This window comes from Gossypium raimondii, chromosome 1 (genome assembly GCF_025698545.1).
Source record: "Gossypium raimondii isolate GPD5lz chromosome 1, ASM2569854v1, whole genome shotgun sequence".
NCBI classification, from domain to species: domain Eukaryota; kingdom Viridiplantae; phylum Streptophyta; class Magnoliopsida; order Malvales; family Malvaceae; genus Gossypium; species Gossypium raimondii.
Window position 1 is genome coordinate 245332 of NC_068565.1, and position 27061 is coordinate 272392.

General features: G+C 30.7%; 2 protein-coding genes across 5 annotated transcripts; one reads left to right on the plus strand and one right to left on the minus strand.

Moving 5' to 3' along the window:
• Positions 1 to 3161: 3161 nt before the first annotated feature.
• Positions 3162 to 5346, minus strand: LOC105787134 (protein terminal ear1). The gene is made up of 5 exons (XM_052628401.1): positions 4789 to 5346; positions 4045 to 4173; positions 3669 to 3810; positions 3450 to 3591; positions 3162 to 3334 (listed from the first exon to the last, which is right to left on the minus strand). Exons 1-5 carry the CDS (start codon positions 5334 to 5336, stop codon positions 3162 to 3164), a joined length of 1134 nt encoding a protein of 377 aa, XP_052484361.1. The 5' UTR covers positions 5337 to 5346.
• Positions 5347 to 15882: 10536 nt separating this feature from the next.
• On the plus strand, positions 15883 to 26695 carry LOC105772927 (kinesin-like protein KIN-7D, mitochondrial). Of its 4 annotated transcripts, XM_052628860.1 has the most exons (24): positions 15888 to 16511; positions 16651 to 16748; positions 16999 to 17088; positions 17286 to 17338; positions 18244 to 18309; positions 19223 to 19276; positions 19491 to 19550; positions 19809 to 19887; positions 20017 to 20084; positions 20272 to 20328; positions 20419 to 20523; positions 20845 to 20949; positions 21163 to 21270; positions 21368 to 21499; positions 21592 to 21774; positions 22079 to 22294; positions 22915 to 23052; positions 23338 to 23454; positions 23590 to 23640; positions 23776 to 23823; positions 24024 to 24170; positions 24900 to 25646; positions 25800 to 25928; positions 26379 to 26695. In XM_052628860.1, the coding sequence occupies exons 1-23, from the start codon at positions 16192 to 16194 to the stop codon at positions 25872 to 25874; spliced, it is 3117 nt and encodes a 1038-aa protein (XP_052484820.1). In that variant the 5' UTR covers positions 15888 to 16191; the 3' UTR covers positions 25875 to 25928; positions 26379 to 26695. The 4 variants fall into 4 exon arrangements, with proteins under 4 accessions (XP_052484817.1, XP_052484813.1, XP_052484815.1 ...); XM_052628857.1 differs by having other exon boundaries at positions 15883 to 16511; positions 20272 to 20523; positions 24933 to 25646; XM_052628853.1 differs by having other exon boundaries at positions 15885 to 16511; positions 20272 to 20523.
• The last annotated feature ends 366 nt before the right edge of the window (positions 26696 to 27061 follow it).

A 27061-nucleotide genomic window follows, 5' to 3' on the forward strand; every position in this document is an offset into this window, starting at 1 on the left:
TTTATCATTTTATTTAAATTTTATATGATTTTTAATAAATACATATTTTATATTTTTAATTCATATAATAATTTAATATAGAATTAATCATGTACGATATTACTTCATTATAGATGTTACTAATGCAATGCTTTCAAACTATGAGTTTGTGCATTTTCTTAACATTTTAATAAAATATATTTGAAATGGATGAAATTAAATTGGTCGATTAAATTAATTGAATCGAGAATCGGTCCACATATTAATTTAGAGAATGGTTTTGAACCAATCAAGAATCGATATAAATCACTTGAAACAATTAAAATTTGATTAAATCAATAGTCAAACTGAATTTTTTTAATTTTAATGTTTTTAATCAAATTGATGGCAAGAACCATTCAATCACAAATCTATTTTTAAAATATTAGTTTTAATATGAAAATAAGAAATAATTTGCCAAAAATCGTTGTACTTTCTATTTGAAAAAAAAAAAGGTTGTTGGGATCATGTTAAAATTGCATATCAAATAGGTGTTTTATAATCTTTGACTTTCTCCACAAATTCCTCAAGGTTTCTCTCTCCAGGGGCTGATGGTTATTGGGATCAGGGGCTTGGCCACGAAATTTTTTAAAAATTTCTTTTACTTTTAAAAGTTTTTAAAAATTTTAAATAGATAATCGAATTTTGTTTTGAAAAATCCCATCGTGCTTTTCAGAAATTTTAAATATTTTAATGGAACTTTTCTAAACAATTTTTATAATTTGTGATTAAATCTTTTAATTAGGCATGTCAAAATTTTTAAAATTTTTATTAGATCCATAATTTTTAAAAAATTTAATAGACTCAAACTTAATATCAAGATCGACATTGTTTCTCTCGCTTTAATGACGGTTAATTCTTTAATTCAAGAAACACACATCTATTGTGATAAATCTTTTAACTTAAAATAATTTGAATTTGTGTAAACCATAAATTTACGGTAGACTGTATGATTATTTGTTAAAGATATATTAGAAGATGTTCAAATATTAACTCAGTTGATATTAGCATTGTTGTCAAAGTATGAGGACGTGATTCAAGTGCTTTGAAGCATATCTATCCTCTTATTTGAGGGTAAAAGAGGTTATAAATAGCTCTAGGTATTGTATATAAAAAAATCCATTGTAAAAGAAGAAGAAGAAGAAGATAAACTGCACCTAAGGTCACTAAACTATTTAAAAGTTTTCACTAAAGTAATTGAATTGTTAGAATCATTAATATATGACCTTCTTTATTCCTACTGTTTGCATTAATCAAAAGTTCTCATTTTCAGGAGTAAAACCAAAAATTTTCTTTTGGGAGGAGGGAGATTAAGTTATATATTTTTATGAATTAAAATACAATTTCACAATTGTATTGACATATATCTTTTTAGTTTTTAGCATGACTAAATCAAAAATTTATTATTTTGAGGGGTCAAACTAGAATTTTACCATTTATTTACTTACAAATTTTATAAACTTTTAAGGGCTAAAAGCACAATTTTTCATTTAGAGAGGTCAAGCCCCTACCTCCTACCTCCTACCTCCTACCTCCTCCCTTCGCCCTACTCATCTCATTTTATTTCTACAGTTTATTTCTTTTTTTATAAAATAATTTTAAATGTCACAAATTTGTGAACTAAAAATTTAAATAGCTTTTTCTCTAACCTACGACACTAACTATCAAATCAAATTAAATATAAAATATATTATTCTACTTATTGATGAATAATCTACTATATCAGTCGTTAAATATTCGCTTTGAGTTTATTAGCTAAACTTAAAAAAAATAATTCAATAACTTAAAATTTTTTAAAAATAATTAAGTGACTTAAATAAAAAATTTTAGAATAATTTAATGAAGACTTTTATAACTCTAACTAAAATTTATTTAGATTGAAGGATTGCCGCCATTTATGATACTGCAATGAGTAAAATGTCCAAGAAACCAAGAATGAGTGTAGGTGCTCGGTTAAGTGGAATTATTTCTATCTTCGGATATGAGAGACTGCGAGTTCGATTGTCGCAACATCCTTTCTCTTCAGTGTTTTTAGCCCTTTTTAGGGTTTGGTTAGCCTCCTCAGGGCTTAGGCTATAGCCTTTCCCATCTTCATTAAATGCCTGCTTATTTTTAGTGTTACTTTTTAGCTGATCGTATCAATGATTAAATCTGATAAAGCTCTATTTTATTTCATCATTTCTTCAAGTAGCTCAACACTATCAAATCGCCAAAATCTTCTACAGTCTTGTACACACCCTCACCTTCCCTTTCACACTATCCTTCTATGATAAGGAAGGTTCTAAGCCTTTCTCAAACCTGTTTTCTTTTTCTTAATAAAGAGATAGTGGCTAAATTTTAATTTTAATTCCTCTATTATTTTGAGATTATATATAACAAAAGTTAATTTTTAGTATTAATTTTTATATTTGGTTAAATTTTAAAGTTAAATATTTGATTTGTAATCTTTTATATAATTTTTCTTACAATGTCATTAGTTAAATTTTTATTCATTTTAAAATATTGAAATGATTTTTAAAAATTATGAACACAATTAGAATTCCTATTAATTTCAAGTTGACGATAATGTTATTTTTATTATATGAATAATAAGATTATTTTATTTAATTTTAAAATATAAGACTAATAAATTTAAAAAATTATAAAAATTTCAAATGTATGAAAACTATAGAAATATGAGTATTTTAACCCTATATTTAACCCAAAAATAATTAATCTAGTGAGCATATATACATTGACATATATTCCATGTTTGAACATAAAAAGCCTTCCTCTTTTAACTCTAAAAAGTTGGTATATTTTCCATATTTGGTCGTAAATTGTTACCATACAAGCTCTCCTTTTTGGTTATAAAAAGATAGTTTCATTTCATTAGGCTTTTTCATGGGCACGGTGAAACAACCAGTGGTTTAAAGCAAAAAAGAAAATCCAAAAATGGGACAAACAAGTGAAACTCAGAGTATAGTTTCATTTCATTAGGCTTTTTCATGGGCACGGTGAAACAACCAGTGGTTTAAAGCAAAAAAGAAAATCCAAAAATGGGACAAACAAGTGAAACTCAGAGTTTAAACAATCAGAATATACAGAAGATAATAATAGAACTGTCACTGAGAAATACCGAAAGCTGCAATTTCCCATAAAATCTAATCTAAAGACATTGCAGAGAGACACAACAACAAAGAGCCGACCAGTGAGACCCCATACCAGGGTGGACCCCACCACCTGTTCTTTCTTTTTTCATTATACCATATCAAGAACCAGGTGACAAAGTCCACCCCCTTTGTTCCCATCGTCAAACCAAAAACATAACCAGAAACTGAACGAACAAAAGAGTTGAAATGAAAAAAAAAAAAAACCAACACTGTGTAGTTCTGTTTGTCCCCAACATCACCATGTCATGTCATGAGCTACTTAAGATTTGGAGTTAGTACACCAAGAGCCTATGCATCTTCCTACAACAGTTTCTTCAACAGGTTGCTCTGAACCATCACGTGCTGGGTTGAAGCACAACGGCTGAAAATCTTCACATGGAAACCCCATTTTTTCGAAGTGCTTCAGTAGCTCGTTAATGCCCTGTTGAATAATGTTTCATTCACCATAACAAGTGTGTGAAAATATTGAAATTATACATTGACTGTTTATATATATACCTGGAGTTTAGCACAATATATTTGACGAATCTTGTTTGACATGAAACACTCCCATTGCTTATCGTCACATGCATCATAAAACTTCCTGGCAGCTATTGGTGTGGTGAAGTTTACAAAAGCATAGCCTTTGTTTGACCTGGTGCTGCAACAATGGTGAACTAAAGTAAAGGGAAGAAATTGCAAGTAATGTATGTATAGCCTTTTTTTGATTTAGTGCTGCAACAATGGTGAACTCTTAGGGAAATTGCAGATAATGTATGCATAGCCTTTGTTTGATTTAGTGCTGCAACAATGGTGAACTCAAAGGGAAGTGATAAAATTGCAAGTAAAGTTTGTATGTGTGTATGAAGGGATGTGAAATTTGGTAAAAACATACACAAAGTCTATAGGAAGATACAAGAAATCATAAGCTGACAATGAAGGTTCTTCATTATTTGCATTGGATTTTGCCTCTCGATTTGTAACCATGCAATGCTGGTCAAGAAATTCCTTCAACATCTCTCTTCTACAAAAGAACCACAAATGGAAAATTCTCAATTTTAGTTCCTTGAAGTTTTTAAAATTATAATTCCCAAAGATGAAAAAAAAATCAGTTTAATCCTTTTAAAATTCTAAAATAAATATATAAAAATAAAATTGTACTTTTGACCCCTTAAAATTTTCATAATATACTTTTGGGCCCTCAAAAGGCAAATTATCAATTTAGTCCCTTGAAGTTTTTAATATTACATTTTAATTTAATAGTAAAAATACACTTTGACCTCCATAGAGATGAAAATTTCAGTTTAATCCCTTAAAATTCGAAAATAACAAGCATATACAAAGATAAAATTACACTTTTGACCCATTAAAGTTTTATAATTTATTTTAGCCCCAAAAGGAAATTATCATTTTAGTCCCTTTAAGTTTTAAAATTATAAGTTAATTTAAATGGTAAAATACACTTTGGCATCCCCAAAGATAAAAAATTCAGTTTAATCCCTTTAAAATTCTAAAATAACAAGCATATAAAAGATAAAATTGTACTTTGACCCCTATAAATTTTATAAGCTTACGGTTTCGTCCCTGTGTAGGTGTATTCAACAAAAAAAATTGCAAAAGAAAAAAGCAACGATCATACGTGTATCTGACGGGAATGTTCTTGATCATGATCGTCGTCTCACTGCCACCAGATTGGAGTGGAATCAATGGCTGTTTCTCACCACCAGCCCAATATTGAACCTTCCTTGTACACTCAAACGAAGCTTGATCATCATCATCATCATCACCATTAAAACAAGGCTTAGCCCTCCATTCTTTCTTACGAGCTGCTCGAGCAGCACCACCGCAGCCTCTTCTACCTTTCCAATGATACTTATTTCTATTGAAACCCTTCTTAGCCTTGAACGGTTCAGTCACCAGCACAACATCCGTCTCCAGGGACGAGGAATGGGGTAGTACTGCATTTTGGTGGCGTGGTGGTGGTGGAGCTGTGAAAGCAAAGGGGTACTGAAGAGGTAGATAATAATAGAGGAGATTATAGGGTGGGTTTATGGTTTGTAAAATGGGAAAACTAGGAGCTGGAACCAAAGTGTATCTTGTTGGAAAAAACTCTTGGGCTTCTGGGTTTAAGCTAAAGCATCCGATCTCCATTTTGTGGGGAAAATTTTGATCAGTTCTCACTGCCATTTTCGACTGTAAACTGTAGCGGGGTCGTTCCAAAGCAGTGAACACTGAGATACAGTGGCTAATGAGTGTCTACGTATGTATATATAGTAGTACCCCTAATTCCCTTTTCTTTTTCCTCTTTTTTTTTTTTTGTTTTTGTTCATCAATAATATAATATTATTAATTGATAATTTATAAATTTCGCTTTATATTACGAATTCTTAATTTTATATATAGTAGAGGTACTCTATATTCTAAAATTAATCATAATTTTAAAAAATTTAATGAGTTGTCAAAAATATTAGATTTCTTTCCTTATTTGACATTGAATTCTCGGGGATACCCGCACATTTACAGCTCAGAAGGGTTCCATACATTCCTCGGGCCGACCCATCAAAAATGCTCATCAACTTAATATTCGTATGAATCCGCGTGAACCTCATTCCTTAGCTGTTATCAATAAGCTTAATTACTATGTCCCATCTAAAGTGATTGACAGCTTATCCAATCGCCACTCTACCTAAGCCTATGGTGATAGATCACTTAACCTCTTATGTATAGATCACTTAACCTCTTATGTCTAGTCCACAACGGGGCTCTACATGTGACACCTCGGGGTCACAATTAAGAGAATAAAAACCATCAACTATACCCAAAAAAGGGATCCCATCTCTCTCCTTCTTGCCTAACTCTAATTTTATCTTCAATCGGGACACCATTCATAGTGACTCTTCGCCTTCTACCCAACGAGATGAACCATTTCAAGTCCGCCCTATTTAGATTCAAACATCAATACATATAAGAATACAATATATTTAAAATAGGTAACATAACTTCTAAACACGAACTTACTATTTGAATTTGAAATAGTGAAAAGCTAATACTTGTAAATTTTAATAAATTGAATTCAAGCTATTCATACAATAAACACAGGTACATATTCAAATTTTGGTCAACATGCCAATAAGGCCTCAACATTAAGTATTTGAGTATCCACATTTGAATCCCACCATGCATTAATATTATGTATGGCTTTTAATTCAATTATTTAAATTCTTAATTTATTTGTATTGATTTAATTTTAAATTGTAATTTTTCAAACAAGCATTTCTTTTGTACTATGATTATACTATATTTGTACATGTAAACTTTAAAAAAAATTGCAATTGCACTTTAAGTATGACAATAATGTTCATTGAGCTATCATATATCAAATCTCATGTATGCATGCTAAAAATAATATATCACATATCATATTCACATATTTTCGCATATTACCTGCTATAATAGCATCATGCAACACAATCCAACTTACTTAGGCATGCATTCTCAACAAAAGCAACAAGTATGAGAAATACTCACTATCGGAACTTATGATAGGGGTTTAGGCTAATCTTAAGCTCCAGATTAACACTCGACAATCACGCTTCCGCTTACTAACTGAAAGTTCAAACAAGTTTTTCCTTACCTTTAGACTTGCTCGTAGTGGCTATCGATTGATCCGACACTTTGCACCCACTACAAACAGATTCCAAACTCATTAAAAACATTATTGATAGAAAGAAAAACACAAATCAAGCCTCTCCTTTCTCACTACCGAAAACTAGCTAGTTTTGCTGAAATTGAGGTTTCAGCATTATAATATCGTTTCTAATCCTCAATTGCGATTTGGAAAATCATGAATATAATTTAATTTCAGTTCTAAACCATTAATTTTACCTAAATCCACGGTTCTCAAATTTTTAGAAATTCGAGTTTTCAAGAACATGTAAAAGAGGGAAATACTTGATTCTTAAAATTTTGGTAATGGCCTATCAATTTGAGATGAAATACCTTCTAATTAGGTTAGAATGAACTCAAAATTTGTTAGAGAGCTAAAATGGTATCTATACTTACTTTAGTATCGATAATCTACTTGTAGAGTATTGATACTTACGTTGATTTCAAAATTGTTCAAAATGGTCCTTATTTCTAATAATTCTATTTCTATTATTTATTAAAATGATTAATTAATCATGTTTTCATCTCTAATGGTTGAATGTGGTAGTCATTGCTCTTATATGTTATTTCGTATGTATCTATATAAGAACGGTAATTGTTGTAGCATCTTGTAACTGGTCCGATAACCTGGACTAAATAAGAAATGTTAAAAAATGGTTACTATATTTTAAATAAGTTTCAGGTTAATTAAATATAAACATTTATCATCTAAGTTAATAACTGCACTGACAGAAAAACTGATAAATTTAATATTATTTTTGAGATTTAGTGAAACAAATTTAGAATTTGGATCATAATTTAAATACGTTTATGCAATTCTTTGCTTTTTAAGGTAAACTACACTAAAGTTACTAAGTTATTAGTAAGTGTACGTTTAATTTAAGTTACTAAATTATTCGAAAGTTTTAATTGAAGTCACTAAATTATTCGAAAATTTTTATTTAAGTCATTAGGCTATTAATTTTTTTTATTTATAAAAGTTTGACTGGCGAGCTTCAAGCGATGATTCAATGATCGGTACAATGGATCAATACCCATCGATAAGTAAAACAACATATATTAGATCCAAGTCAATTTGATGGTCGGTGTCAAAGATCAGAAAGTTGTTTATATTTTGATTCACATGTTTGTGATATTTAAAGTTGTTTAAAGAAAAAATTGACTTGTAAAAGAGAAAGGAAATTGGAGCTTTCCATTAGTGCAAGTGATGCAAACAAAGAAAGCCGTATAAGCTATAACAACAGTTTTAAGAGTCTAATGAATTAAATGAAGACTTTTAAATAATTCAATGGTCATTTTATAACATTTTAAATTGAGTGACTAAAATGTAAATAATGACAGATATTGAGATTAAATTTTGGGGTTAAGTTAAATTTTCAAAAGTTAGAAGTTTAATGAGAAATTAGAGAAATGGGGATCTAATTAAAATTTTTTTGTGATTAAGAAAATATTAAAATTTAAAAAATTTGAAATATTTTATTCATTTTAAAAATTAAAAGAAAAAAATTCAAACTTTTATAGAGTTTTATCAAGCTTAATTTAGCATTGCTTCTTAAGAGTATTTTGGACCGAAAACACGTTTGAGTAAAAATTAAGATATTCTACTATTGCTTTTGGCTAAAAAATGTTTTTACAAAGCATTTTTGTCCTATAAACACATTTGAAAAATTCAAAATTATTTTGTTTATTTCAAAAGTATATTTAAAAATAATATTAATTTAACCTTTCATCTTTAAGCATAAATCTATTAATAATTTAGTTCAAGGCGAGTGTAATTTTATTTTATTTTTATGAGCAAGAGTTGTGAACTCATCATCCATTTATTTATTAAAATATTTATTAACTGTTATGAAGATTATTATTAAAAACTATAATAATTACTTATAAATGCAAAACAGACGGCAGGAAGAGCGTGAAAGAATGCGAGTGGTAAAAGAAAAGCGTTGTGTCAGGGAAAGATATTGGTGATGATTATTAATAAAGAGGAGCCAATGGAGGGGAAGATTTGGTAGGATAAATAAAAAGTTAATACAAAAGATTGTCTGTATCTTAAGCTTGAGAGAGACTTGGGTGATGTGAGACACTGACGGCGAATGTTCCCTCTTCATTTATTACAATTAGACATCTTTCAATTTTTTAATTTAAATAATATAATCAAATCGGAAATTCATTTAGAATATTAAAGTAGTTTTTACTTTTTAGTTGGTTTAGAAAATTAAGTGGCAGTTCTTCATTACTTAAAAAAAAGAGTATTTCTGACTTTAAAAGTATTTTTAAAAGAAAATTATGAAGAATAAGTTATTTTTGACTCAAATTTTTAACTTTTCAAAATCTTACGAAAAGGAGAAGTTTAAAATTTCAAATTTTTCTCTCCCAAAAGTAATTTTGGTACTTAATTATATTTTCACCCTCTAATAACATGGTATTTTTATTTTTTCCTTGGTGCTTAATTATAATTGTGTTAAAATCATTAATTAAAAATAAAAATATTTTTAAAATACTAATTACAAATATTTAATGGTTATATTTAAATATTTAAAATATAGTTTATATATTCTAATTAAATTTTATAAATAATTAATATTTATTTATTAAAATATTTAAATTTTATATTTCATATATTAAAATATTAACAACAAGTTATAATAATTTTTTATATTCTTATTCAAATATAATAATATTAACTAATTTGAATATTATTTAAATGCATATTTGTTACTTGATAATAATATGTTTAAAATAGACATTTTATTTCTTAAAAGTACTTTTTGACAGCAATGCTAAACACTCAAATTTTAAACCAAATTTTTTAAAAGTACTTCTGAAAAATACTTTTCTACAACACTTTTCAAAAATACTTTTTAAAAGTAATGAAAAACTGGCCCTAAAACGAGCTGCAAATGAGGCCTTATATGTATAGTTCTTCCGCTTTGGTTTGGGTCATATAAGTTTTTATTCTATTTGTGTTGTAAATGTTAATGTATAAAGTGATGGTCGGATAACCTTTTGGTATTGTCATAATTATTTATAGTTACATAAATCTGTATTTGTATTATATTTTGATTGTATAATATTTAAAAAAAATATTATTTTAAAGTGAGTGGTTTCTTATACAATATATTAAATCAAAATTGTCGCTATTTTTTTAAGAAAAATTTAAATATATTATATGTCATTCTCTCGTTAAAACTTTATTTGAGATGACGATTTTTCTATGTGATTTTTAATAAATAATCTTATTTTTTAATATATTATGAAAAATGGTAAATTTTATAAACAAATTTTTAATTGAGAATAACTGAAAATGAGTGAAACAATGTTAAGGGTCGGATCAAACTGAGACTCAATTCAAAATAATATTAAACTCAATTTTAAGGCTGACGTGCCCAAATGGCTCATTTTGTTGATAAAAAAAACAAGTTTTTAACATTTTTATTTAACTATAAAAATATATAAGTGTTAATATAAATTAATTTTCATACTTTATTTATTTTTAAATAATTAGAGGGGTTGGGTTAGGTTAGTTCGGGGTTAAAAAACATAAACCTAGCTTGGTTCAAAATAAGTAGGTCACTGAGCTCATGAACACCTCTAGTTGAATATTTTTACTAAAAATTTTCAATTAGAAGTGTTCCTGAGTTGAACCGGACTAAGATTATGTGAGATATTAATACGTTTTATGCTTGTCCAAGCCCGCTTTATACTCACCCATGTTATTTTCTATTTCTAAAAATATATATTGTTTTAAATTTAATCTTGAATATTTTTTATATTCTCCATTTATTAAAAGTTTAAATAAATGCAACTTAAAATATTTTTTAATGTTTACATTGTAATATTGTATATTATTATAGGTATAAATTACTTAATGTATAATATAATATAATATAATATATTACAAACACAGAAAATAGGTAGGGTCAGCTTGAGCCTTGAATATTTAAGATAGAGCTTGACCTATATTTTAAATAAACTTAATTTTTTCAAGTTGAACTTCAAGTTTGGACGAATAACTCGACTCTTAAATATATCTAATTTCTATACTAAACCTTGAACTCTATATAATTTTATTGTATCTATAATATATTTAAAGCTTTTGACTGAATATATTAAATGTCAATTAAACCTCTGATTAAGTAATGTTTAGAGTTAATCAAACACTAATATTATTATAAGTATGACTTCATCATAAGACCATTTTTAAATCTTGAACTCTATAATTCTCACTAAAATTTTATTTAATTAAAAACTATATTTTCAAATAAATATAATCTTTTGTCCATATGATAATTTAATATTTAAATAAATATTTACTTAAAATTTTAATTTACGTGAAAGATTCGAGTCACAATTAGGATCACAAATTTTTAACTGCCAAGTTCAAGGCCGTAATCCTCTTCGGATTAGTAAATTATTGGACCCTAGCGGTCCAACAACATATTCCAAATCGTGGCAGAAACACAAGATGGGGCAGAAGTGATGAACTCACTTTATGCTTGTAAGCTGGGATTGATCTCAAGTTTAAAATTTTGTTTAAGTTGGTTGATATTTACAAATGTTTAATTTAAATTTATTTTAGATCCATTGTATTTTTTTAAATTTAATCTTTAATAATTTTATATATTTTTTATTTATTAAATTTTTTATATAGTAATTTTAATATCTTTTATTACTTATATTGGACTAGAATTATATATTTAACATAAATTTATTTTTTATGTGTTATAAATTACATAATATATAAAAATAATATAAAATTTATCAACTTAACAAAAAGAGTTGAATTGGGCCGGACTCGAACCTTGAATGTTTAAGCTTATACCCAATTTATATTTTAAACCAGCCTAACCTTTTTGCACAAATCCATTTTTCAAGCCGAACATTATTGTTCAAGCTTTTTCAAATTTCGGATGAACCGTCTGGTTTGAACAAGTAACCCATGAACAAATATAGGCAGAACCAAATCCTCTAGATATTTTATAAGAGATGAAAAAGACAAGTAAAAAATAGTGATTTTTTCTTTTTTTTTTGTAAAAAATATTTTTTCCCTTAAATCCAAGCCATTTTATTTCAAATATAAGAGGAAAAAAAAACATTTTTGTTACTTAAACTAATTGTTTTATTTTAGGTAACTTAATCCAACAAACAAAATATTTAGTTGGTTTACTTTTATTATTTGTAATTTAATTTCTCTATTTTAAAATTTTTAAATTTAGGTTCCATTGTTAGCCCAATTAAAAATGCTTTTAAGTCTAGTGCTCTTTGTACATTTTAAATTTAATCTCTTAATTTTTCTAATTTAAAATGCAAGTTCAATTATTAATTCTGTTATAATTAATTTGTTAAATGCAGTCTATTTTAACGTCATTTTCTAGTTATATGACTATTGAAGGAGTATTTTTGTTAAATTTTAAAATGTTATACCAACAAATTTTAAAAAAAAAAGTAAAGGTGTTAAAATTTGCAAAGTACAATAACTAAATTATAAACTTAGGAAGAGTGTAAGGACTCAAAAGCATATTTTAACCATAACATAATTATCGAATATTGGAGAAAAATAATTGCGAAACACGTTGAGAAGCGGTGGCACCCCCTCGCATGTGAAATAAGAGACAGATGGAGCAAGCACGTGAACAACTCAAAGGAAAGGCGATGACTAAATTAGCTTCTACTCAGAGAGTCACATGGCTGTTGACTCGGACGACACTTAACCATATTTTTTGCATATCATTTTTTCCCCACCCACTGCTAGGACCATCCCACTCACGAAGGCAAGGCCGAGCCAAAAGAGGTTTCACGTGCCAACTCAGTGAAAAGGTGGATTTGAGTCCGGAAATGACAATTTCTCGCCACATCTCGTTCCCAATTCCATGCTCCTGTATGCTTGGCTCATGTTAAGGGACGATTCAATTTGGGTAAATTACGTCGAAGGTGATTAAATTATTAGTAAATTTATATTTTGATTATTTAATTTTAAAAAGTTATAAAATAGTCATTGAATTATTTAAAATTTTCTATTTAAGTTATTGGACTGTTAAAATTATTATTGCATAGCATTCTCTGTTTGCATCACTTGCACCAATTGAAAGCTCTACTTCCTCTCTTTTTCTATAGTTTATTTTTTTATGAAACAACCTTGAAAGTTATGAATCTACAAACCAAAATCTAAACAACTTTATTCTCTGATATTTGATATTGATTGTTAGATCGACTTGGATTTAAGGTGTGCTCTTCTAATTGTCAACGGGTACTGATCCACTAGATTGGTTGTTGAATCGTCACTTGGAGCTCGTTAGCTAGACTTAAAAAAATAAAACTTAACCGTCTAATGACTTAAATGATAACTTTTGAATAGTTTAGTGACCATTTTGTAACTCATTGAAATTGATTGAATAAAATATAAACTTACTAATAGTTTAGTGATTTTGGTGCAGTTCACTCCCCAATTTATAACAATATTGAATAATTTAAAAAATTTTATGAAAATAATTATTAGTCTAATTATGATCTTAGTCCTTTTATCATGTTGGAATTTAGGATTTAATCCATTTAATTATTATTGATACAATACATAGAACAACCTATAATCCCATCACAACCCTTAAATAGAGGATAAACGCTCTTCATGTGCTTGAACCAACGTCATTCGGCACATGCAATAATGTCGATACTAATTAAGCATAGCTATTAAAATTTAGGCTTATATAAAAAAATATGTATCCAAACTTTACAACTTTTCTCAAAGTTTTTTTTTTGTCAAAGTAGGTACCTAAAATTTTATTATATTACCACTTCAAATATCAACAGTCAACTTTAGCTTAAAAAATTTTGAACCAATCAAATTATTACACATGTCATTATTTCATTAGTTAAGAGGGTTTTTAATTAGAAATAATTTAAAATATTACATGTCATATTTGATTGGTTCAAATATTTTTCAAGAAGAATTAACAGATGATAACTAAAATGATAACGGAATAAAACTTTTGATACCATTGAAAAAAAAAGAAAACCTAAAATAAATTGTATAATTTATGTATCAACCTAATTACAAGTGTGATGATATAAGCTTTGATAGCGAGTACATTATTTTCTATACAAATAATTTAGTGATTTGCAAATTACGATTGGAATATTCAACACAAAGTTGTTAGTTAAGATCAAACAAACCATTTTTACGCAAGGATAATTTTGGACCCACAAATTACGTCTTATCTTTTTTATTTCATTTAATTTTCCTGGCCATTTCTTAATTATTTTCAGAGTTATTAATGTGCTTAGTACTGTGTAAATTTGGATAAATATAAAATCTGGTGGGGATATAAGATATTAGAGGGAGAAAAAAGGAGGTTTGTCTTAATTTTAACCTTGACATTAGACCGGACGAGCATCCCCCTTTTTCATTTGTTTTTTAAATAAATTATTTCTTTTTACTTTTATGAAGTTTGTCTTCAAGCCTGTGGCTTTCTTTGTTGTCAAATTCCTACCTTAAAGTTTATGTTTCCATAAATAGTGCATCAGAATTTTATTTTTGAAGCAACAATTACTCAATCATGAAAGTACACGGTCATCTTACTATGCCAAACAATAAATATATAAATAAAAATTTGAATTCCGGATTTAATAAATAAAAATAAATCATGTTTTTTAATTATTAATTATTTATTTTTTTGTTATAGTGTTAGTCATTATTTGTCCTGATTAAAACTGAGCAGCTCGTATAGCGCATTTGAATCCACGTTCTATTGTATTGACAACAGTACCCATGCTGATCAAGCTAAGACTCAATCGACATAAAGTATTGTCTTTCAAGTTGTTGCAATAGTAACAATGTCAACTCAAATAAGACATGATCAGCAGCAAATTTTTAAAATATTAATATTGTATCAATTAGATAATTTCACTAGCCTATCATAAATTAGGCATTAAAATGATAATTTGAATTTAAAGTGAAGCATATTTAGAATACATGCATTAAATCGTGATCACATTTACTAATATTTATCCAATAAAATCACATTTACCAATATAGTTTGAATCAAATGTATTAAAAATACAAACAATGCCAAGTTAATCACTGGATAAAACAATCTAATTCACAACATATTAACAGTTTAAAGATTCAATTAGAATGTTTTAAAATTGGAATCACTTCAAGGGGTAAAGCAATATTTAGTCTCTAAGTTTAGTATTTTTTTCAGATTAGTCTCTAATATTTTTTGTTCACATTAGTCGTGTAACTTGGTAACTTATTCCAATTTTGATCAATATGACGACATGGCTCTCTGATATAGTGCAATGTCATCAACTAAAAGAATACAAATACTTTTTATAAAAAAGTTCAAGTGATGACATACTATAATCTCATATTACCACGTCATAATAAGGACCAAATTTGGAAAAAGTTGTCAAGATCTGAAATTAAAGTTAGAGGCGAATCTAGGGGCTGGCATGGGCCCCAACCCCTCTAAAATGAAAAAAATGCTATTTAGGTCATTTAAATTTTTTTAAAAATTTAATTAATAAAGGTAAAATTACACTTTAGCCCCCTAAAATTATAAAAATTTGATTTAATCATTTAAAAATTATAAAGATATAGACTATAAAAATTAAAATTTTATTTGCCCCTAAAAAATTGTTCTGGCTTCGCCCCTGATTAAAGTAGAAAAAAAAAGTTTAAAGATCAAATTAAAAAAAGTCAAATTTAGGAAGTAAATGTTACATTTTCCCTTATTTTGAGGATGGGTCATGCAATTACCTAATAAATTTTCTAATTTTAACTTTGTGTAATTTCTCGATGCTCGCCAGTTTATTCGCGCTCATTTTTTTATTTTCCAAAATCCCTCTATTTCGAGGGTCCATTTTAACCGGGTTTAAAACTTTTAACCACCACAAACTTCGACGTCACTCCACACTGCACAGTAAAAAGAACTGTAAATTTCAATTTTCAAACCTAAAGCTTTTTTTTTTTAATTAAAAAAAATCCATCCTCTTATTCTCCCACCAGTCCTTTAGCCTCCCTTCATTTCAATTTCAAGTTTTTTAACTGTTTAATTTTAATTTTCAAAATTTTCTATTATTTTATTGTCTCTCTGCAACTCTTCTTTGTCTTAAAGAAGACGAAACAATCTCTTTCTTTTTTCTCTGTTTTTCTAACTTTTCTTCTAATGTCCATGGCTACAAAGCAACAATAAAGCAAAGTTTATATAAAAATCCTTTATTTTTTTTAACATAGAAATGCTCTTCAATCTTTTGTGTGTCAAGCCATGTGAGTTCACTGACACGGTCTCTTCTTCTTCTTCTTATTTGTATTTATTGTCTTTACTGAGTCACTGACTCAGTGAGTCACATACGGCATTCTCTCTGTCTCTTCTATATGGATTATTCTTATCCGGCAAGAAGCAGCTCGCCGTTATCGTATCGGAAATCTTCGAGTTTTTCGTCCACTTCTTCGACTTCTTCGTTTTTCAGCAACAAACCAATGCATCACATGAGCTCCTCGTCTTCGTCTTCGTTTTTCAACTCGGGGAGTGAATACGGTTCTCGATCCATGTCCGATTCGATGCACTACGGTTCTCAAGGTTACAATGCTCGCCCGCCAGTTGCTTACGGGTCGGATGAGATAATAGGCGAGCCGTTCGAGGCGTCGAGACCGGGGGATAGTATTTCAGTTACAATTCGGTTTAGGCCCTTGAAGTATGTTGTAGATCTGAGTGTACTATATTAGATCTCATTACAAGATTCGTTTTTTCGTTTTGATTGTTGTGAGAGTCGTATTTTCAGATAATGCAATTCATTCGATCTGTTCTATCACTTATTTTTTATCTGGTTATAGTGAAAGGGAATTTCATAGAGGGGATGAGATCGCGTGGTATGCGGATGAGGATAATATTGTGAGAAACGAGTATAATCCAGCTACTGCTTATGCTTTTGGTAAATGCCTTTTTTTTTTTCTTTTGAATTTTAAAGTTGAAATTTATTGCAGTTTAGTTTGTGTAGTCAATTTCTGCAATTGTTGAATCTATCCACTTGAAAAGTACTGCAATTAGATGAAGAAATATAACGCTTTGTTGGGTTTACTACTTTTTAGTTAAAATGATTTAGCACAAGTATGATGTTTAAGCCTGCCAAGTGGCAATGAATGTGGATTTTGTATAAACATTATTTGATTTGGTTTTTTCAGACAAAGTATTCGGGCCTCAAGCAACATCGCAAGAGGTTTATGAGGTAGCTGCTAAACCTGTAGTGAAGGCTGCAATGGAAGGTGTTAATGGTATGAAATTTGAATTTCTGGAATGTTTATTGACTTCTTTCAGTTGATTTCTATTTGAATTTTAATTAAACAGTATCTAAAGAATAATCTATTTTAAGTCATTTCTAGTCATCTTGCTCAAACATGTTGATCTTTTTCAATTCTGAAATTATAGCTTGTTATTAACTGAAGCTAATATTAACTTGATGGAATTATAGGAACTGTCTTTGCTTACGGTGTTACAAGCAGTGGGAAGACACACACTATGCATGTAAGTATAGTTGTCTCCACAAACTTCTTGCTTTCCGTATAATTACTTAAGAGTATCATAGGAATTCTTCAAGTCTAGTTGTACGTCAATTCTGTTACTTTTTAATAGAAAAATTGCTAGTTTTTGTCGTATTGGATTGAATCTTCTTATGTGGCAATTTGGGATGAACTCCTAACATAAATAACTGTGGGGTTTCCTTCCTAAATGGTAACAAGTATTCAACTAAATATGGTACTGGTTGTACACATTGCAAAATTTCTCTTTTGGTATAAGCATTGCATTTGAGTTTCTTGAATCATTAATCGGTGGAATTCTTTTACCATGCTATATATTTATTTGACAGTTATACTGCATGAACTTAGTAACTTGAGAACCTCAATCTGAATTCCTAAAATTTTCTAAATTTATCCCTTGTGGATGTTAGTAATCACATATATAGTGCGGGTGCTGTATCAGGAAATGTCCATCGATCAGAACATCTTTATTTGTATATAACTAGTAATGAATCCTAACATATGTTCATATTGATTTCTGATATTATACTCTTTGAATATCTTACAGACTCTGAAGAAGGCAAAAAAAAAAAAAATTCTATCTGTATTTCAGTTAACGTTTAGTTTTCACCAGTTTATTTCTATCCGGGGATTTTCAGTTGCATTAAAACTGTATATTCATTTGGGCCCTTATTGGTTAAAAGACTTTAGTAATATGCTATTTATAAAATTTTAATCACATCACTATTTCAGTCTAATTAATATTAACAGTCCCTGTACTGTATATCCTGAGAATTATCAATCGTTCTCCATCTGTTGTTAATATGAGTCTTATGGGTGTAATCCTATGATATAATACCGTAATGATTCCTAGTCTTACTTTTGACTTGATTTTTTTGATAATATGCTCAGGGAGATCAAAATGCTCCTGGTATTATACCTTTGGCAATAAAGGAGGTATTCAGCATTATCCAAGATGTAAGTATTTTGCTGAAAATTATTAGGCCTAAATACAGAAACTGTCAGATGAATGCCTTTTGTCCATTCCTTTTCAGCACATGTTGTTTCTTTAACCTACCCCTGCACTTGTATGATTTGGACTAGTTGGCTCCATTTTGATGCTAGCCCCTATTTTTCTTCTCAATTTTGTTTCATTAGTTATCAACCATATAGTAACATGTTCTGAAGGATATCAATAGGAATATCATTGCTTTACAAGTTACCTTTAGCACTTATGTAGACTTAAATAATTAAGCTTCCATTCAATGCAAGCCCCCAGTTTTCTTCTCAAATTTTAGTTCATTGGTTGTAGACCATATAATAACATGTTCTGTCAATAGGCTCTACTCAAATTTATCTCTAGCACCTGATTAACAAATGTTCTTTTGGTGCCATTTTTATTTTTCTTTGTTTTTTTCATGTTTCAATGCAACCTTGGGGTTTATTTGTGTTTCATCTTATACAATTGGAATTGCATCCACTGGAGCCACAGGCAACTACTTAGTTACCCATTCCCCATTCAATTTCATTTATTGGTGTTGAAAATCCTTTGCATTGATTATCTTGGACAGTAGTAGTTATACTACTAAATGCTTGAAGTTGCTGCTTAGTTTACTTGATTTGAATTAATTCCCCCAATATGTCTGTGTAAATTTTGAATAATAACTGTGGTCATAACTCAGACTTCAGGGCAAGATTCTTACTCTGTGTGTCATATCTTGAAATCTACAATAATATTGGTGTTGAAAATCTGGTGTTTTGATCATCTTGGACAAAATAGCAGTTATGCTACAAAAGTGCTTGCACTTTGCAGTCTAGTTTACTTTATTTGAATTATTTCCACCAACTTGTATGTGTAAATTTTGAATGACTAGCTGTGGTCATAACTCAGACTCCAGGGCGAGAATTCTTACTCCGTGTGTCGTATCTTGAAATCTACAATGAGGTGAGTTGTACTTTTAACTTTATGATTACATTTTTTGAATTTCTTTCATTTCAAGTTTCTCATTAATGTTGTAATTTATGATGTTACCTTAGTGAGAATAGTTTTGTTCAATTTTTATCATATAACCTGTGGTTCAAATTTTTGGCTTCAGTTCCCTTTCAGTTGGAATTTCTTTTCATATGTTTTTTTTTTGTTATTTTGCTTGTATCCTCAGGTTATAAATGATTTGCTTGATCCCACTGGTCAAAATTTGCGCGTTAGAGAAGATGCTCAGGTCTTTTGCTCAACTTATTCAAAAGTTTACATTGCGTTTATTTTTGTCATCAACCTTAGTCTCGTTCTCTCAAAAAGTCATGTGCAGCTAAGACTCATTCTTCATGTTTAATATCAATCTAATGAATCTTCATTATAATCCCTATGTGGGTGTCCTTGTGCTGAGATTATCCTAAATGGTTCAATAAAGTTGCTGATGGAATTGGCTAGCAATTAATGTCAGTTCCATACTTTTGCTTATGTCAGCATTGTCTTTCAGGGAACTTACATCGAGGGTGTAAAAGAAGAAGTGGTTTTGTCGCCTGGGCATGCCCTATCTTTTATTGCTGCAGGGGAAGGTGCTTTCCGGGTTACTTTTGCTGCTTTCCTGCCTTTTCCTTCATATATTTTATTTCACCTGCTATGTGAATAATCAATTTGTGAGATTTTTTTAATTTCTAAGTTTCCATTTGTGTCTTGGTGGACAGAGCATCGTCATGTTGGTTCAAATAACTTCAATCTCTTTAGCAGCCGAAGTCATACTATATTCACATTGGTAAACATTCTTGACATAGGAACTTACTCATTTACCTGTCAAAGTTTTGGGTAACCTTTAAATTTGTTTTAGTTAATGTTTAGTTTATCTCAGAGGTGTTTTGAGTTCAGTTTTCTATTGTTCCTGAAGCAAATTGGATGCTTATACTGTATGGGTCCTTTCTTTTCTTTTTGCTTAAAATTTGCAGATGATTGAGAGTAGTGCCCGTGGTGATGAATATGATGGAGTGATCTTCTCTCAACTTGTATGGTTTAATCAATCTTTTATTTTTCAAGAAAGAACATTCCTCTTAATAAATGGCTTGACTTGTTACTTTCTTTGTTCCTTTATTCAGAATTTGATTGATTTAGCTGGGTCTGAGAGTTCAAAAACTGATACAACTGGAATAAGGAGAAAGGAAGGATCTTACATAAACAAAAGTCTACTGACTCTTGGAACTGTGGGTGCCTTGTATTCTTTTTTATGAATATTTGTTACTTTTCCTTGTTTTTATAATGCCAAAACATACAAAGCATTTCGTATGTCCCTTCAACTACTCTGCAGGATTAAAGCCTCTATTAAGTTGGTGGAGAAAATGAACTGAATCTTGGCAAATATATTTCCTCCAACAGTCTCAATGATTACTAATTACAATAAAAAGTCTCAAGTGGATGATAAATTTTTCTTGTCAAATTATTCATCTTTGTCTTTGGTTTTATTTACTGGTGTCTTGACTAGTATTTTTAGTTCTATAATTAGATCATCTGGTTTCAATGTGAAGGTAATAGGAAAGTTAAGTGAAGGAAAAGCTTGTCATGTTCCATATCGTGACTCCAAGCTTACCCGTCTTCTGCAATCTTCACTAAGTGGGCATGGACTTGTTTCGGTGAGTTGATCAGTATCTTACCTGTAGCTGACATTTTTTTCTATTTCTTATCGGTTTGTTAATTTTATCTTCAACATGAAAATTGAAATTTTAATTTCCTCTATCTATCAATTTTTTCTCCAATCTTATTAAGTAATCTGTCTGCAGTTATGTATCTTTTATTGATATGTGACAAAATTTTTGCCTATTTTGCATTTTTCTGTAAAATTACAGCTCATTTGCACTGTCACGCCTGCATCTAGCAATATGGAGGAAACTCATAATACCCTGAAGTTTGCAAGCAGGGCTAAGCGAGTGGAAATCTATGCCTCACGTAATAAGGTTTTTATAGCCTCAGTGTTATTTCTTTCAGCTAGTTATAGAGAGATACACTTAAGGTCGAATCTTATGCTACTTTCAAAACTACATTTTATTCCAGATTATTGATGAAAAATCATTGATTAAGAAGTATCAAAGAGAAATTTCTGTCCTCAAAGAAGAACTTGATCGGCTAAGGAAGGGAATGGTTGTTGGTGTTAATCATGAAGAACTTTTGAGCTTAAAGCAACAGGTATGGCAATTTCCTTTCTGCAGTCATATATATATATTTTATGGTGTAACTATTTTCTGAGTTCTTCATGTTATATGTTGTTTGTGGGACAGTTGGAGGAAGGTCAGGTGAAAATGCAGTCAAGATTAGAGGAAGAAGAGGAAGCCAAAGCTGCTCTGATGAGCAGAATCCAAAGGCTTACCAAGCTTATACTTGTTTCTACCAAAGATACAATCCCTGGAAGTTTGAGCGATTTACCTAGTCATCAAAGGAGGCATTCTGTTGGTGAGGAGGATGTAAGTTCTTTTCTCAATAATTCTAGCCAAAAGCTTAATTCATTCATTCTGATGGTTGAAGAAGACAACACAAATATTCTAAACACAAACATATGTAAAGATATTACCCAGAAAAGGCAAATGATACATTTGATTCAAATGGTGAAAAAGATGAAACAAAAATTCGTAGTTATGAGTTTTACTATCCCTGTCTGCTTTTCTTTTTGAAGACTGTATTATGTAGTCGTGAGTACTTTTTAGGTCTTGGGTTTTAGTCTAATAATATAATATGATTTTAATCCTTTTGGTACTTTTCCTCCAGCAGAAACTGGATCTACGAGTAGGTGATACCTTGCTTATAGATGATGAGAATCAAAAAGATTCTCCATCTTTGGTTTCGGCACTTGTTACTGGTCCATGTTATGAGTTTAAACACAGAAGATCCTCCAGCAGGAGGAATGATGAATTCTCACCAGCTAGCCGTACTTTCACTGAGTCTACTCAAGCGGGCGAACTTATTACTGGGAGTAAACCGCTGGCAGTATGTTCTGCTTTTTTCATTTACTTCTACCTTTCCAAATGTCATTTTGTTATACTTTCCAAAGGGATTCCTTGAATTTCCTTAAATTTCTCTCTTTCTAACTTTACAGTTGGATGGTCTTAGTCCCTCATGATAAGGGCTGCAACTTACAGTTAGATGGTCTAATTTTAAATCTGCTTCTTTTCTTTCATGTAGCCTACCAAAAAGATGCACCTTTAGACTTGTTCAGTTAAAAAATTCCTGTACTTACTATATACGACTGTGCTTAACATTATGACATAGAATGTGTAAAAATTTCCTGTTCTTTTCTAGACATTTATGTTTTAGTGGTGCATAATTTCTGCATGGTGTAGAGAGTAGTTTCATTCTTTTATCCTTGATTCCATTTGATTTCCCTTTTCCACTTTAGCTATTTGCAGCTGAAGTTTTACAATCCCTGCCACAATACACAGGGTTTGTGTGCAAGATGATTTTTCAAATCATAGTACCATAGGATATCGTCCTCCATTATTGCTTCAGTGAATCGCAATCAGAACTGCCTTCTTTATTCTTGTCTTTGTAGTTTTCTTGAATTGCTGTTGATAATGTAATGATTAAAGCTAAGGCTTCCATTGTTATAGGGCCGGATGACATCAGATCAGATGGACCTTCTTGTTGAGCAAGTTAAGATGCTTGCTGGAGAGATTGCACTTAGCACCAGTACCCTGAAACGGCTGGTGGACCAGTCTGTAAATGATCCTGATGGCTCAAAAACCCAGGTACCTTTTCCTGTCTCACATCTATAGCACATTTTAATTCAGTGGCAGTGCCAGTGGATATTCCTAATGGTAGGAGAACTGGGGGTAGACTGAAATGATCTATTATTGATCCTTATTCTCCAGTCTATAAATTTTAACATTATCTGTGTATCCATGAGGTTATAAAACCAAGGACAGTGCAACTGGAATAAACTATCGGTTCTTGTACTTCCAGTGTCTGTTTACTCAAGAGTAAACTTTACATAGTTTTTATATAGGTGCTAATTAGCTTTTTTCCTAACACAGATTCAGAATTTGGAAAGAGAGATTCAAGAAAAGAAGAGGCAAATGAGGGTTTTAGAGCAACGCATAACTGAGAGCGAAGCTTCAATTTCTAAAGCAACATTTGTGGATATGCAGCAGGTATTGTTGTTACCCTGTTTATAGTAATGATGTTTATGCTAATTTTTAAAATTATTTTATGGTAAACTATTTATGAGGGCTTTAATGCCATTGGCTTTTGCTTATCTAATTCTGAATGTTTTCTTGTTACAACAGAAAGTTATGAAATTGATGACTCAGTGTAATGAACAGAGTTTTGAGCTAGAGGTGAGTGTTGTGCAATATTTCCGATATATGGAAAGTGCATTTCATGGATACTGTTTCACCATTGATTAGGGCTTGTTAAACACTGACAATTCATTGTGTATTGTGTTATAAAGTTTGTTCTACTCCTTGTTACAGATCAAATCAGCTGATAACCGTATCCTCCAAGAACAGCTGCAGAACAAGGTGAAAGCCTTGTGTTTGTTGTCTTATTTCCTCCATTAATAAAACGGCTTATCGTGTCTCAAATATAAATTTGGTGTTGCGTTTGATCCTTCTTTAAGTGCTTCTGGCTTCTTTATAAAATCAATATGTTGTATTTGTTGATAGTTTCTCCATTTATAAATACAGAACTATTTTTCAATTATGGTTTTGGTTGTTGGCAGTGTTCTGAGATTGAGGAATTGCAAGAGAAGGTGAATCTCCTGGAGCAGCACTTGGCATCTCTTTCCGGTGACAAATTATTATTGTCATCCAAAGAGGGAATATCTGAAGAATATGTTGATGAGTTAAGAAAAAAGGTCCAATCTCAGGTAATTTACTTATTGTTGTCTAAAATTTTGGTTTGCAAAAGGTTTATCAGCATGTAGTAGTTTGTCTTATTCTTATAATTGATTTTAATGAAATTTTGTGACCATGCCTCCACCTGAACTCACATGATAGGTGCCGGAAAAAAAAGTCTTTTGATCATGTGGTAACTGATTGCTCGTCTCTTTTGGTTTGTACACCTTAGGAATGTTTCAAAACATGATGTTAGTAGTAGCATGTGAATCTCCTTTTGAATGTTGCTTCTACTACTCGACCATAACTCAATAGCATTTCTGGCATGTGAATCTCCTTTTGAATGTTGCTTCATGGGGCCTACACATGGACAATCTCAGTAGGGATTGTCAACCTTACACGGGGTTAGGCAGGAGAACAACTTAACAAAACCCGGACTTTGGTGCTATAACTAGTGTCTAACCTAAAACCAATTAATAGCAGATGGAGAGGCTCAAATTAAATATAAGATCATAAGGAGTAATGCCCCCCCCCCCCCCTTAATAGATGTGAGATAACACCACTTAACATCTTCTCTTAGAAATTTCATCAAATTTTAAATTTTGTCAAAGGTTTGCTGAGTAGTATAGAAATGATTCATTAGTGTGCCTTTACAATATGATAATAGCTACAGGTTAAGAGTGAAGGTTTGTTTGTGATTAGTGTAGTCCCTGTCTTCCTTTCATCATCGAGCTGCTCAAATTGGTGTTTTATCTCTCCAGGAGATTGAAAATGAAAAAATAAAACTCGAACAGGTGCAGCTCTCAGAGGAGGCCAGTGGGTTGCGTGTCCAAAATCAAAAACTTGCTGAGGAAGCTTCTTATGCTAAAGAATTAGCATCTGCTGCTGCAGTTGAGTTAAAGAGTTTGGCTGGTGAGGTGACAAAGCTCTCAGTACAAAATGGAAAACTAGAGAAGGAATTAATAGCTGCTCGAGAATTGGCACATTCTAGAAGTTTTGCTAATTCAACTTTCAATGGTGTTAACCGCAAGTACAATGACAGCATGAGATCTGGCAGGAAGGGACGGCTCTCTGGTCGCTCTCAAGACTTTTCAGTAGCAGTTGGTGATGACTTTGAGTCCTGGAATCTTGATCTAGATGATCTAAAGATGGAACTACAGGCTAGGAAACAGCAGGAGGCAGCTCTTAAAGCAGCTCTAGCTGAGAAGGAATTGATTGAAGATGAGTATCGGAAAAAAGTTGAAGAAGCAAAGAAGAGGGAGGAAGCTCTTGAGAATGATTTAGCTAACATGTGGGTGCTTGTTGCTAAGTTGAAAAAAGGAGGAGCTGCTGCTACGCTTGACAGTAATACAGATGAGCCGCACAGTAATGGTACTGATAATATCGAAGATCCGAAAGCAAACAACATCGAGAGTAACAATGTCCTGAAGGAGAGACAAGTTTCTGAAGTGCCTTCAAAACCAGCTAATGAAAGACCCAAAGAAGAACCTCTGGTTGTACGTCTGAAGGTTTGATCCTGTACCGACTTTTAAGCACCGTATCTTTGTTCTGACTTCAGTTTTCCATTTCCTTCACTCGACTCCTGGCCCATAGACTGTTCTAAGATTTTGTAACAGCATGTTTGGTCCTGTTTCAAAACTAAAGTCGGTCTACACTTGCAGGCTCGAATGCAAGAGATGAAGGAAAAAGAGCTCAAGTCCCTTGGAAATGGAGATACTAATTCCTATATTTTGTAAAGTATATTTTGAGTCACCCACTGCTCCTCTTTTCTCTCGTGTCGTCATTTCATTGTAAGTGATTCTCTAAGCCATACCGTATTTTTTCTTGCCACTAGTACTTATATTTTTTGAAATGTTTATGTTTTTCATTTTTGCAGTATTTAAATCTTGTTGGCTTGCTTGTTCTGAGTGTCCAATTTGTGGCACAAAGATTGCGGAATAGACTTTTTTGCATTTCACTTCATGACACAACTATTTATACCCTCCTAATGAAAGGTCATGCAAATTATCCCCACATTCACCTATGTTAGCCCGACTTCTCATTTTCATTAACGTCCAACATCGTGTGTATACATATTTAGATAGGTATATGGAAAAAGAAACTTAGGATATGTGCCCAATATTTACCTCCAAGTCCACAAAACATATAGATTATCGTTCTTCTTGAATCGTATTCACATCAATACGAGAGCTGTTCGGATCATGAAATTTTGACAAATTTAATCTTCTTTTTTTTTGCAGGCTTGAGATAACCTGTTTCCTATTTTCAGTGATAAGCGGGTATCAATTCTTTCTTTAATTTATCTGTGTAACTGTTAAGGTTAGTGTACCAGAAGTTTGTTCTCTCCTTCACTGAGAAGCAGCTGTAAAAATAAATAAAGAGATTTAAGGTTAAAAATATTTTTGAAAAAGAAAAAAAAAAGGTTAATTCATTAAAAATTGCAGATACAAGGTGTTGCTTTGTTTAAAATTCACGGCAAAGGTTGTGATCTGTCTTTCAAAACTTTTCAATTGCTTTGTACAGAAACGATTTATTAAATGTTCTTTTTTCTCGCTTATTTTGGTTCATACATCTTATCGAAGATTAATTTGAACTTTCTTGCATGATTCTTTTAATCTAATGAAGGGAAATTAAAGTTATTTCCTTGCGTCATATTTGATATATTAGAGAAGCTTAAAATAATTATTTCAATCAAAATATAGTCTTGAACTCCATTAATTCTGCTGAGGGAGTTTAACTTCTTTAAAAAAAATTTGTTAAGTGACGTTTGTTAGTGGCCAACAAATTTTCAATGGGTTGATATTTGTTCCCTCAACAAAAGATGTCTTTTTATTGAGGTGTAGTTCGTTTGGAGCCAGCTGACTTTTCAACAAGTCGAATTTTGTTCTTTATTGTCTTCTTAAGCACTTGTTGAGATGTTCCT